Source organism: Pseudophryne corroboree, chromosome 1, assembly GCF_028390025.1.
Source record: "Pseudophryne corroboree isolate aPseCor3 chromosome 1, aPseCor3.hap2, whole genome shotgun sequence".
In the NCBI taxonomy this organism is placed as follows: domain Eukaryota; kingdom Metazoa; phylum Chordata; class Amphibia; order Anura; family Myobatrachidae; genus Pseudophryne; species Pseudophryne corroboree.
The window spans coordinates 1,065,195,674-1,065,210,335 of record NC_086444.1 but is presented as its reverse complement, the minus strand read 5'-3'; the positions used below and the strand labels follow the sequence as shown (position 1 = coordinate 1,065,210,335).

The following is a 14,662-nucleotide window of genomic DNA, read 5'->3' as shown; positions in this document are numbered from 1 at the left end:
ATTTTTCTGTCAATATATTTCTGCATATTGATTGTATCCAACCAATGTCTTACTTCTGATTTTAGAAGATCTTCTAATCTAAAGAAGTCTTCCTTTAAATCATCACGACTTTCCGTTTTATTTGCAAAAGGGGTCTCCCATTTAGAGAGATAGCCCTGTCGCCTATTGAGTCTGTCCGAAAAATTTGAGAAACAGCCCATGCTGCCCAATCAAGACTATGTGTCGTAGCAAAGGAAATAATCTATCAAGTATGATAAATAGATCGGGCGCTCGTAGGTGCTGTTGCTCAAATAGCTGCTGCTATAAGAATTGGGTTAGTCACCCCCAATATATACACAACAAAGAAAAAAACAATTAGCAGCGCTAATAGGTGTATATATAAAAAATATGGTAGGATTGGGTGCTGATATATAGTAATTTAATCGAATTTGATCATTAACACAATAATAAAACACAATAAAATATAAAATGGATTACGTAATGAATAAAAATGATTTGCTAAAAAATTGAGGGATCACAATAAACTGCCTGCTATCTGTGTAGTCCGTTCCCAATTGATATAGACTGGATAGTGCACAAATGAATGACCAACCCTGGACTGACGGCGCAGTCTGTGGGATGATGATTAGTTACCACAATTTAGCCGCTGGAGGAAATAGAGTCCCTTCAAGTTGTTTATTATGGGTCCTCACTGCATCGCGGTGTCTCCTTCATTGTCAAGGAGTGGTGGTGGTTCAGTTGGGTAGAGTGTTCCAAAAGTCCTATTATTAGGCACAATGTCCAGTCCTGGTCCGGATACACGTGGCAGCAAATTTCCAATAGGTGATAGCCCCCAAAAGCTTGGTCCCTGACGCGTTTCGCTGCAGGTCCTGCAGCTTTTTCAAAGGTGGTTTGTATGGGTGAAGAGACAGGGTTTATATACTGTGTCTAATGATTAGATCAAAAACGGCTGTGCACCCAATCCTTCCTGTTTTACAAATGACAATACAAAACTAATCAAATAAAACAAAAAAATCAAAACCTAGGACAGACTCAATATCATTTATTATAAAACGTGTATTTATCTTAACGAAAATTATTTTATATTCAAACTAATTCAGCTTGTCGTGAAATTACTTCCGGGTCACAGATTCTCTATTATACAGTTTCTATTTTTTATTATTTATATATATATTAGGATCAGAGTACTTCTTAGATCTAGCTTAACATAATGCAATCAGCCATCGCTTTTATGTTATGGTTCGGTTAAAAATGATATCATAATAACGTTACATATGTTGAGAGAGCAAACATTTTACATTATTGTAGTTATTTCCGGGTTGCGGTTACATCATTTCCGCTTGATGAACCGCAAACCACGGCCTTTCAATAGGTAAGAGAGAGAGTAATCTTCGTCCGTTCAAGCGGAGCTACATAACCGGAACTTCCGGGTGCGGCATAGTGCGTCATAATGCGTCGTTTCCGGTAAATGAAACGCAAGCCGTAATCACTATAAGGAAGTGTCGGATTGTTTCTTATATGCCCCGCTGATAGATGTAGTGTAAAAAATCATTCCTATAGCACTTTTGGAGCAAGAATATTGATCTTATATCTATATTACTCTTGAGGGATTTCCTCAGCATTAAAATGACTTCTGATGTGTGCTGACGTTTGTGAAGGTCTACGACAAACCTTGATCAAACATTGGTTCATTGTATTTGTAATTTCTAACATAGGTACATACATAATTATCCATTAGTTAGTAAATGCTAAAGACAAATCAACCTATGATCTAAAAAAGATAACCACTTATCATTAAATCACAGCATTTAATTCTACAGATTCATTAAGGCCGTCTGGGAAGATCGTATTCATCCGGTACATCCAGAGAACTGACTACAAAACACCTTCATGAATAGGTTCCTCAATGCATTTGGTTTCTGTGTAGCTCCTGTTATGTTCTGGGTCAATGGGGAAATGGTTTACATGGCTACATGGTCATTAAAAAAACATAGTTGATACATTTGTTATATATAATAGAATACAATTCCAAAATAACTATTAATAAGGTTTCTTTCTTGGAATATGCAGAACAAATCCAACCATCTAATTGCTTCAGACTTTCACTTAAGTTAATAATTATGTTCTGAAAGAAATGGCATCCTGTTTAGGAGTGTTGTTCAATAAAAACAGCATTTTGATTATTATACAACTAGAATAAAGAATCCGCTTGGACAGTTTGTCTTGTTGGTTAATTTTTGGCATATATGCAATGTCAGGATACCCTAGCCTAGAGCAGATGATTTCCTTCCGTAGTTGCAAACGTTATAGTAAATTATTACTTACGTCACCTGTACAGGTAATAGTCATGGTGACATTAAACTCCCTGTTTAACACTCTCATAGAGGCCTTCAGTTTGGCCATGCAGCTACGGCTGGGAACAAACAAGGCACCGGAGTAGGCATCTTTATGATCAAGCACACTTCCTTCCCATCCATAAATCATTTAGCTCTTGTTCCCATTCATAAGTGAATCTGTTCATATTATGGGCAGTTGTACTAAGCTTTGGAAAGTGATAAAGTGGAGAGAGATAAGCTACCAACCAGTCAGCTCCTAATGGTCATTTTCAAAGGCAGCCTATAACATGGCAGTAAGGAGCTGATTGGCTGGTACTTTATCTATCTCCACATTATCAATCTCCAAGGCTTATTACATCTCCCTTTTACTCTGCTTCTCTGCAAATTGCTCATATCTACCATCCTGCTGGATCTGCCTCTCAATTTTTAGATAATTTCTACCATTGTCAATGGTGATTTTATTGTCATTAACACAGGCAACAGTGCTCTCACCACCTTCTTTGGACTTCCATAGCTACTGCTCATCCAGATTATCATACACCTAACAGCCCTGTAAGTTTTCAAACTATGCCCTATCACTGTCAGACCACAACCCATTACCTAAAACATTGCTATTTCTCACTCCTCCTGTCTGAGGCAGGTTGTATGCAGTATTAACCATATTGATCTGACACATTACTTTGATACACCCCATCCTCTTTTCTCCATGTTCTAAATCACTGACCCTGTTTCTAATACTTGACTACTCACCTAGAACGTCTGGGGAATTCACACATTTTTATGGAGGTCAGCGGACCAAAATGATAGGTCATGCTCTGGCATCCCACCCAATATATAGTGAGATGGATGGGTTGGGGGTGCAATAACTTGTCTTTCTGAGGCCTAATGGTTAGAAATGTCTAATCCAGCTGCCTCAGCGATCAGCTGCATGTCATCTCCAAGAACTCTCCCGGAGGCATGGCCGGACTGGCCATCTGGCACTTCTGTCACATGCCAGAATGGTCACTCAGAGAGCCGGGAAGGCCGCGCGCAGCGCAGCCTCCGGCTCTCTGGCTCCATGGAAATGGGGGCGTACCACGAGTCCACGCCCCCGGACCTGCGGCGCGCCCTGCCTCCCAGCAATGCCATGGTAACGGGGGCTTGCCGCAAGTCCACGCCCCCATGACTCGCGCCACGCCCCCACACGTCATGCAGCGCGACCCCCATGAAGCGCGCGCGCATTCACAGATGCCAGGGCCGAATCGAGGGCCTAGTCCATAACTGCCCGGAGGGCAATATTTCAAAGTTGCCAAGTACGATATGTGCTCAGGCAAATCACCTCTGCTCTGCATTCAGTAGTGCAGATGATCATCCATGCCACATTAATTGCAACCCTGATTCACTAAACACACAAGTAAATTAAAAAAGTTCTCCAGGATGGCTAAATAAGGTTGAGAGAAAAACAAATCTAAAAGGACTATAAATAAACACTATAACTATTCCGTACAATGAGTCTGATTCTGATTCAGGAATAAAGTAAGAAACAGCAAGTAACTGTGCACCTGGACAAACCACATTGCAATGCAAGGGGTACAAATACATATATTTCTCTAACGTCCTAGTGGATGCTGGGGACTCCGTAAGGACCATGGGGAATAGCGGATTTAGTACTATCTGGTGTGCACTGGCTCCTCCCTCTATGCCCCTCCTCCAGACCTCAGTTAGAATCTGTGCCCGGCCGAGCTGGGTGCTCCTAGTGGGCTCTCCTGAGCTTGCTAGAAAAGAAAGTATTTTGTTAGGTTTTTTATTTTCAGAGAGCTTCTGCTGGCAAGAGACTCTCTGCTACGAGGGACTGAGGGGAGAGAAGCAAACCTACTCATGGCAGCTAGGTAGCGCTTCTTAGGCTACTGGACACCATTAGCTCCAGAGGGATCGAACACAGGTACCTAACCTTGATCGTCCGTTCCCGGAGCCGCTCCGCCGTCCCCCTCGCAGAGCCAGAAGAACAGAAGCAGCAGAAGCAAGAAGACATCGAAATCGGCGGCTGAAGACTCCTGTCTTCACTTAAGGTAGCGCACAGCACTGCAGCTGTGCGCCATTGCTCCCACAGCACACCGCACACTCCGGTCACTGTAGGGTGCAGGGTGCATGGGGGGGGGGGGGGGTGCCCTGGGCAGCAATTAAGTACCTTTTTGGCAAAAAGAGGCATATATACAGTCTGGGGCTGTATATATGCCCGAGGGGGCGGGGCCTTCTTCCTCAGCACACCAGCGCCATTTTCTCTTCACAGCTCCGCTGGAAGGACGCTCCCCAGGCTCTCCCCTGCAGTATACAGGTGCATTAAAGGGTAAAAAAGAGAGGGGGGGCACATAAATTTAGGTGCAGTGTATATATATATATATATATATAACAGCAGCTACAGGGTAAACACTAAGGTACAGTGTAATCCCTGGGTTATATAGCGCTGGGGTGTGTGCTGGCATACTCTCTCTCTGTCTCCCCAAAAGCCTTTGTGGGGTCCTGTCCTCAGTCAGAGCATTCCCTGTGTGTGTGCGGTGTGTCTGTACGAAACCTGTGTCGAAATGTTTGATGAAGAAGGATACGTGGAGGCAGAACAAGTGCAGCTGAGTGTGGTGTCGCCGCCGACGGTGCCGACACCTGATTGGATGGATATGTGGAAGGTGTTAAATGATAATGTAAACTCCTTGCATAACAGATTGGATAAAACTGTAACCGGGGGACAGTCAACCTATGCCTGATCCTACAGCGCAGAGGCCGTCAGGGTCTCAAAAGCGCACACTATCCCAGATAGTTGACACAGATGTCGACACGGAATCTGACTCCAGTGTCGATGACGATGAGGCAAAGTTGCAGCCTAAAATGACTAAAGCCATCCGCTACATGATTGTAGCAATGAAGGATGTATTACACATTTCTGAGGAAAATCCTGTCCCTGACAAGAGGATTTATATAAAAAGCATGAAGTGACTTTTCCCCCTTCACATGAATTAAATGAATTATGTGAAAAAGCGTGGGATTCCCCTGACAGGAAGGTGATAGTTTCCAAGAGATTACTTATGGCGTATCCTTTCCCGCCAACGGACAGGTTACGCTGGGAATCCTCCCCTAGGGTAGACAAGGCGTTGACACGCTTGTCCAAGAAGGTGGCCCTGCCGTCTCCGGATACGGCCGCCCTAAAGGATCCTGCGGATAGAAAGCAGGAAGCTATCCTGAAGTCGGTTTATACACATTCTGGCACACTGCTGAGGCCAGCAATTGCTTCGGCCTGGATGTGTAGTGCGGTAGCTGCATGGACGGATTCTCTGTCTGAGGAGTTAGATACCCTGGACAGGGACACTGTTCTACTGACCCTGGCACATATCAAGGACGTGGTCCTATATATGCGGGATGCCCAGAGGGACATTTGCCTGCTGGGCTCTAGAGTTAACGCAATGTCCATTTCTGCCAGAAGGGTCTTATGGACTCGGCAATGGACAGGGGATACCGACTCTAAAAAACACATGGAGGTTTTACCTTATAAGGGTGAGGAATTGTTTGGGGACGGTCTCTCGGACCTAGTTTCCACAGCTACGGCTGGGAAGTCAAATTTCTTGCCTTATGTCCCTCCACAACCTAAGAAGCAACGTATTACCAAATGCAGTCCTTTCGTTCTCAGAGGAGCAAGAAGGTCAGAGGTGCGTCCTTTCTTGCCAGAGGCAGGGGTAGAGGAAAAAAGCTGCACCATGCAGTTAGTTCCCAGGAACAAAAGTCTTCCCCGGCTTCCACTAAATCCACCGCATGACGCTGGGGCTCCACAGGCGGAGCCAGGAGCCGTGGGGGCGCGTCTCCGACTTTTCAGCCACCAGTGGGTTCGCTCACAGGTGGATCCTTGGGCTATACAAATTGTGTCTCAGGGATACAGGCTGGAATTCGAGGTGATGCCCCCTCACCGTTACCTAAAATCGGCCTTACCAACTTCCCCCATGGAAAGGGAGATAGTGTTGGAGGCAATTCACAAACTCTTTCTCTAGCAGGTGGTGGTAGAGGTCCCCCCCCCCTTAAAAAAGGGGAAGGGGCTACTATTCCACTATGTTTGTGGTACCGAAACCGGACGGTTCGGTCAGACCCATTTTAAATTTAAAATCCCTGAACATTTATCTGAAGAAATTCAAGTTCAAATTGGAATCGCTCCGAGCGGTCATTGCAAGCCCGGAGGAAGGGGATTTTATGGTGTCTCTGGACATCAAGGATGCTTACTTGCACGTCCCCATTTATCCGCCTCATCAGGAGTACCTCAGGTTTGTGGTACGGGACTGTCATTACCAATTCCAGACGTTGCCGTTTGGGCTCTCCACGGCACCGAGAGTTTTTACCAAAGTGATGGCGGAAATGATGGTGCTCCTTCGGAAGCAAGGGGTTACAATTATCCCATACTTGGACGATCTCCTCATAAAGGCGAGGTCCAGGGAGCAGTTGCTGATCAGCGTAGCACACTCTCAGGAAGTGTTGCGTCAGCACGGCTGGATTCTGAACATTCCAAAGTCGCAGCTGATTCCTGCGACGCGTCTGCCCTTCCTGGGCATGATTCTGGACACAGACCAGAAGAAGGTGTTTCTCCCGGAGGAGAAGGCTCAGGAGCTCGTGACTCTGGTCAGAGATCTCCTAAAGCCAAAACAGGTGTCGGTGCATCGCTACACGCGAGTCCTGGGAAAGATGGTGGCTTCATACGAAGCCATTCCCTTCGGCAGGTTCCATGCGAGGATCTTTCAGTGGGATCTGCTGGACAAGTGGTCCGGATCGCATCTTCAGATGCATCGGATGATCACCCTGTCCCCCAGGGCCAGGGTGTCTCTTCTGTGGTGGCTACAAGGTGCTCACCTCCTCGAGGGCCGCAGATTTGGCATACAGGACTGGGTCCTGGTGACCACGGATGCAAGCCTCCGAGGGTGGGGGGCAGTCACTCAAGGAAGAAACTTCCAAGGGTTGTGGTCAAGTCAGGAGACTTGTCTGCACATCAATATCCTGGAACTAAGGGCCATATACAACGCCCTGAGTCAAGCGGAGCCTCTGCTTCGAAACCAACCAGTGCTGATTCAGTCAGACAACATCACGGCAGTGGCCCATGTAAACCGCCAGGGCGGCACAAGAAGCAGGGTGGCAATGGCAGAAGCCACCAGGATTCTTCGGTGGGCGAAGAATCACGTACTAGCACTGTCGGCAGTGTTCATTCCGGGAGTGGACAACTGGGAAGCAGACTTCCTCAGCAGACACGACCTCCACCCGGGAGAGTGGGGACTTCATCAAGAAGTCTTCACGCAGATTGCAAATCGATGGGAACTGCCACAGGTGGACATGATGGCGTCCTGTCTCAACAAAAAGCTAAAAAGATATTGCGCCAGGTCAAGGGACCCTCAGGCGATAGCTGTGGACGCACTAGTAACACCGTGGGTGTTCCAGTCGGTCTACGTGTTTCCACCTCTTCCTCTCATACCAAAGGTGCTGAGAATTGTAAGAAAAAGAGGAGTGAGAACAATACTCATTGTTCCGGATTGGTCAAGAAGGACTTGGTACCCGGAATTGCAAGAAATGCTCACAGAGGACCCATGGCCTCTGCCTCTCAGATAGGACCTGTTACAACAAGAGCCCTGTCTGTTCCAAGACTTACCGCGGCTGCGTTTGACGGCATGGCGGTTGAACACCGGATCCTAGCAGAAAAGGGCATTCCGGAAGCAGTTATTTCTACGCTGATAAAGGCTAGGAAGGACGTGACAGCAAAACATTATCACCGTATATGGCGAAAATATGTTGCTTGGTGTGAGGCCAGGAAGGCCCCTACAGAGGAATTCCAGCTGGGTCGATTCCTGCACTTCCTACAGTCAGGTGTGACTATGGGCCTAAAATTAGGGTCCATAAAGGTCCAGATTTCGGCCCTATCCATTTTCTTTCAAAAAGAACTGGCTTCACTGCCTGAGGTTCAGACGTTTGTTAAGGGAGTGCTGCATATTCAGCCTCCTTTTGTGCCACCAGTGGCACCTTGGGATCTTAACGTGATCTTGGCTTTCCTGAAATCCCACTGGTTTGAGCCACTTAAGACGGTGGAGCTAATTTTCATCTGAACCAACCCATTGTGGTGCCTGCGGCTACTCGTGACTTGGAGGATTCCAAGTTGCTTGATGTAGTCAGGGCTTTGAAGATCTATGTTGCCAGGACGGCTGGAGTCAGGAAGACTGACTCGCTGTTTATCCTGTATGCATCCAACAAGCTGGGTGCTCCTGCTTCAAAGCAAACCATTGCTCGCTGGATCTGTAACACGATTCAGCAGGCTCATTCTGCGGCTGGATTGCCGCATCCAAAATCAGTAAAAGCCCATTCCACAAGGAAGGTGGGCTCTTCTTGGGCGGCTGCCCGAGGGGTCTCGGCATTACAGCTTTGCCGAGCTGCTACTTGGTCGGGTTCAAACACGTTTGCAAAGTTCTACAAGTTTGATACCCTGGCTGAGGAGGACTTGGTGTTTGCCCATTCGGTGCTGCAGAGTCATCCGCACTCTCCCGCCCGTTTGGGAGCTTTGGTATAATCCCTATGGTCCTTACGGAGTCCCCAGCATCCACTAGGACGTTAGAGAAAATAAGAATTTACTTACCGGTAATTCTATTTCTCGTAGTCCATAGTGGATGCTGGGCGCCCGTCCCAAGTGCGGACTTTCTGCAATACGTGTATATAGTTATTGCTTCATAAAGGGTTATGTTATGTTGGCATCCATTGGTTGATGCTCTGTTGGTTATTCATACTGTTAACTGGGTAAGTTTATCACAAGTTATACGGTGTGATTGGTGTGGCTGGTATGAGTCTTACCCGGGATTCCAAAATCCTTTCCTTGTAATGTCAGCTCTTCCGGGCACAGTTTCCTTAACTGAGGTCTGGAGGAGGGGCATAGAGGGAGGAGCCAGTGCACACCAGATAGTACTAAATCTTTCTTTAGAGTGCCCAGTCTCCTGCGGAGCCCGCTATTCCCCATGGTCCTTACGGAGTCCCCAGCATCCACTACGGACTACGAGAAATAGAATTACCGGTAAGTAAATTCTTATTTTTTTTGCTTGTAGGGTAAATACTGGCTGCTTTTGCATGTAGCCCGCAAATTCTGGGCAGCTTTATTTTTACACTGCAGTGAAGTTTTGAGTTTGGACACATACCTCCCAAATCAAATCTCTGTACATTTGTGTCTGCCCCACCCTACCTACAGTGCCACATGGTTGTGCAAAAGTCCACAGTTACTTGTTCTTTCTTACTTCATTCTCATATCAGAATCAGGCCCAATGTTTGCTCTTTGATTTGAATCCCAAAAAGCGTTCAACAAATTTTTAACTTTATTCACTGTCCCCTCCCCCACCCCTTATCTCCTGACACTCCAGGGAACTTTGTCAATCAGAAAACTGAAAAAGTTAAAAATGCTTCCATCACACAAAGCCCATTGGGCCGGATTCAAATGTTCCCTCACCCCTTCTGGCCCTGATTGCGCCCACCGGTGGTATTATAATGTTACTGCCACCGTGCGCAACAACTTAATTTCAGCTCGCTACCACCGGAGATAGTGAGCTGAAATGCATGTAAAGAAACCCGTTTGGACATCCAAATGGGTCTCTTGATGATCGTGCCCAGGGTCGGACTGGCCCACAGGGGTACCAGGGAAACCACCGGTAGGCCCCACTGCCTGAGTGCCCACTCCTTCCTCTAAGGATCAGGTTCCAGACTGTGCACTTGTATTATACATGGTAGATATGTTGCATTACACTGCACTAGACTATTGTGTATTTCAAGCCTCTGTGGAGGCTGGCCACACACCCTTTGTAGGCTGGCCACACCTCTAAGTATGGGCCCCTATCACTGCATTCCCCCGGTGGGCCCTTCATGCCCCAGTTCGACACTGATCGTGCCCATTACTTTAGTCGGGTTTAGGCGCTTGACGCGCCTAAACCAGACTGTAATGAGCGTGATCAGCGCGATAACAGGGTACATTTGAATATCGCCCTCTATCTCCTGTCAGTTTAGACGGAAGATTGCAGGTGCGATACGATTTTTATCTGGCCATTTGTCTTCCCAATCTGCTTCCTTGCTCACAAGGCTCTCGCATACATAACATGCACAACAGTATGCTGACACTTGAACATCACATCCATATGTGCTCATTGAACATCTTATTATAAAATCATGGCCATTAGTATTGAGATGCACAACTGCCTCTTTGCTGTTGTTATAACAGTCTACACCAGGCCTGTCCAACAACAGCTGGAGGGCCGCAGGTTGGACAGGCCTGGTCTACACTCTGTTGGGATGCTTTCCACAAGCCTAACCATAAAAAAGAGCCTCAAACCATTATTGCTCTACCACCAAACTGTACAGATGGCATATTCTGCCTGGATGCCTTCCACTAAACCCAGGTTCCGCATGGCTTCTCACTCGGCCGGCTCTCCAGGCTACATTAGACTTGCTCTTCTGCACACCTGTGCAGTTGATAGTTTGTTCTGAGCCTGTAATGCTTAACCTGCATTTGTCAGTGAGTGCTATTCTTCTATAATATCTGGTTTATACTTGGATTCTGCTTAGACTGCTGCCAGACAGTGCCCTCAGTTTAGTGCCGAGTCGCACGCGGGAATTAGAAACGGGTCCTTCCCGGGTGCGACCCGGCATTGGACCCTTACACACTGGCTTCCTGACCTGCCAATATCCCAGATTGGGTTGCCATCAGGGGCAAGGACCATGGCAGCTTGAGGGCGGGGGTGGAGGTGGCACTGGGAGATGAGGTCACCTCCACGTCGCCTCTGTCTATACTGTGAATGGATCCCGGGTTGCAGTGACCCAGCAACCCGTTCACACTGCACCTGGCCTGGTAATAACCCGGGAATAACCCTTCTTTATTCCCGGGTTGAATTACCCGGTCAGGCGACCCGAGATTTCGGCAGTGACCCCCTTCACAACGCACAGTGATCTGCGTTGACCTGGCAATATACCAGGTCGATACCAGTCTATTTGTGCAGTGAAAGGGGTATAATACTATTTTATAATCTGTATCTACCTGTAAGCAGTGGGCTAGCCTCTGCATTTCTGTATTGATCAGTGTCTGCTGAATCCATTCAAGCAACACCTCTGCATTGGTACTAGCAGGTTAGGTCTTGTGTGTACTATTTGCTTTCTTCTGTGAAAATGCACTTGAAAAAAAATCACGGAACACATAGCGTTCTATGGAGTCGGATTTACAATAGCTTTAGGTGAAGACCACTTCTGATAAATTATGTTGCACATGAGTTTCATATATAGTGTTTGTGGCTACCATTATATCTGCCTACTGTAGCAGTCAATCTTAAATACACAGCAAATGTTGTTTGAACCAGGAAAATGAGTAGCTAGGATCATGATATGAGGATTTTTATCAAAACACTTTTATACCTAAGGGACACCACCATCTAAAATTGCTGGAACCTTACAATGTTCTAGGTAGAAGGCTAGAAGCTGAGAGGGAACATCTGCATAAAGACAATACATTACCCTAGGAAGTATTCTTAATTTGGGCCAGAGTAATGACTTTAGGAATAATTTATGTGAAGACTGTTATTTGGAAATAGTACTGGATTTGAGAAGCAGGGTCCGAGTGCCCCAGGCAAAGCAAGGGACTGGTTCCCCCCAGAGATGGCATTGCTTGCCAGAGGCGGTTGAAATAGGGGAGCCACAGCAACTGCTCCCCCAAACGCTGCCCCATATTGATGGCCGGAACTCTCTGTCAGTGTGAAGCGATTGGAAACTGGCCGGGAGCAGCAGCAACAGCCGAGCAGACAGGACACCGACCAGTGTCAGGTCATGATCAGCCAGCCTCCCAGCCAGTGCCGGATTAAGCCTTGTGGGCGGCACTTAAGGCAGGGGGCCACGGGGTAGGAGGGTTGTGTATACCATCTCTGATATTACTTATAATCCCGCTGGACCGGGTAAACATCATACAGTGTTATTCCCTGCACCGGGACGCCAGTGACAGGTGAACTGTTACTACTATTTACTAAACAGATTGCAGGATTCCAGCTCCTCACTGTGTGTGTACACAATTTGAAACAGTATTTCCTCTCTATTTACTAATACGTATCTGTCTCTACTGAAAGGAAACACATTGTTGCTAATCAGCAATCAACGTACAGAGCCTATTAATCGTTTGCTTTGCGTACAGATCTGACAACTATTATCCATTTTTTTTTCTGATTTTATAACATATTCTATGTGTGATTTTATGTCATTATAATTGTTGTTATTTCAAAGTGCATTTAAGAGAATACAGTAAAAACCGTTTTATTCAAAGCAAGTTTCTCGTTTATTTAATGAATCCAAACATATTTTTATATTTATATTTTTATACATGAAGTAATAATTGGCAATATTGTCAGTACATCAAGCGCAATTAATTTCCTAGTTTTGTATTTGTTTTCTTTATGGGGCTCTGCAAAGGCTCTTAATTATTTGCAGCTGATGAATATTTGACTCTGGTAATTATCTAGTACTATTGCGCTGGGAATTAGGGTGGTCTCTCACCTTATACAATAGTTTTTTTCACCTAATTGAGAGAACTATTTTATAAACTTTTCTTGGAGTGGAACAAAGACAACTTAAACAACCTTAAAATATACATAGAAAAATAAATTATATAATTTATCTTGCAAGAATGCAATAGCAGCAGCCTCTGTACTACCTACACTCTGGGACAGGACTCAGGAGGTCTGTGTGTGTGTGTCTCTGTAGTCCCAAATGCTCTCATTAGATCACAGGATACAAAGGCAGGGAGGAGGGGAAGCTGGGATCCCTGGGTCACTTGCAGCTCTCTCACCCTCTCTCTCTTCTAGTCGGTAAGCTCCATTGGTAGCTCATGAAAGCTGACACTCCTGTGTCTCTGCCTGCACTGCATACTGTCCTGCTCACATTCAGGCTGCCTGGTTCTTCTGTTGCACAAGAGGGAGAGCTAGTGACGTAAGTGTGTTCTGGCTGGGTGGTGGTGGGGGGGGGCAGCCAGATAGAGGGGGGCCCAGGGTACAGTATCCCCTGCGCCCCCACCTTAATCTGGCTATGCTCCCAGCCTCTGCTGCCAACAGACTTCTATTGGTTAGCTAGCCTTCTGCCTGCTCCCAGACTATGGGGCTTATGTAATAGCCTATGAGCTGCGCATTCTGTGGAAATTCCAGCGAGTCTGCCATATTTCTAAAGCAGCAATCATTTAAAAGGAAAAACAAGGTTTTTGAACCTACATCAGGCAGAACTTGCTATGATGTGTAGAGCTGGGAGAAGAGAATATGTCACAATTAATGTAGAATGTTGACATACAGAATGTTGACATGGACGTTATATTGATATTATTCATGTCGACAGTCGACATAACATTTGTTAGAGTCCTTACCCTAATGGTCGCCTAACCCTAACCAAAGCCTAACCCTAGCCCTGTACTGTTGACATTATGACTGTCGACATGTTCACTGTCGACATTTTAACAGTATCAACATTCTGGATGTTAATATAATAACTGCATACTAATGAGATAGACTAAGAGAAGGACAGATGAAGAGACATAAAAAATTTTGATAATGGTAACATAATTGTATAGAAAATACATGTAACAATTAGAAATAAAAAATTAAGTCTAACTAATAAATTGTACATTATGCATGAATCTGAGGAATACTCTGTGAAAAGGTCACTTTTACTGTATAATGCATACATTAAGGGTATTATAAAACAGGTATCTACACTTTTCTATAACATTAACACGAGAAAATATGAAGCATTCATTTATTAGATGAGTTACTTGCAATGGAAACCATGGCCTTAATTCAAGTTGGATCGCAAATCGCGATCCAACTGCAATAATTACATTCGCCTCGCTAGCGCATGTGCGGGAGTGGTGGCAGCGTTATGGGGCGGCTGCGTGACCTCACACGCAGCCGCTCCAATCAATAGATGGTGGTGGGCCTCCTGCCGACGCATCCAGCCTGTGCTGGCAGGAGGCTTTCATAATTACTGCGACGAGCACTAATTGCAGTGCGACGGGGGGCGGCGGGTAGCATGCTGGGCTGCTTTGCCCTGCGATGGGTGGCCCCAGTGCCATAACTAGACATTTTAGCGCTGTGTGCAAGAAATATCACTTGCGCCCCCCATATATACAAAACAGGGCCAGTGAGTGCCATAGGCGCGCGCTAAAAATATAGGGGCATGGCTTAATGGGGAAGGGGCGTGGACACAAAATAATACCAATACATATTACGCTGTACAGAAGTCTACATTCTTCAAATTACACCACACAGTAGCGTCACTTACACACATTACAC

General features: G+C 46.0%; 1 protein-coding gene across 1 annotated transcript in view; it reads right to left on the bottom strand.

The window, feature by feature from the left end:
• Window positions 1-455: 455 nt before the first annotated feature.
• Window positions 456-14,662, bottom strand: part of LOC134925762 (uncharacterized) — a 228,438-nt gene continuing 214,231 nt past the window's right edge. The window contains exon 11 of the mRNA XM_063920939.1: window positions 456-967. Within this exon, the coding sequence (XP_063777009.1) occupies window positions 935-967 (33 nt within the window). The 3' untranslated portion in view covers window positions 456-934. The remainder of the gene's footprint in view (window positions 968-14,662) is intronic.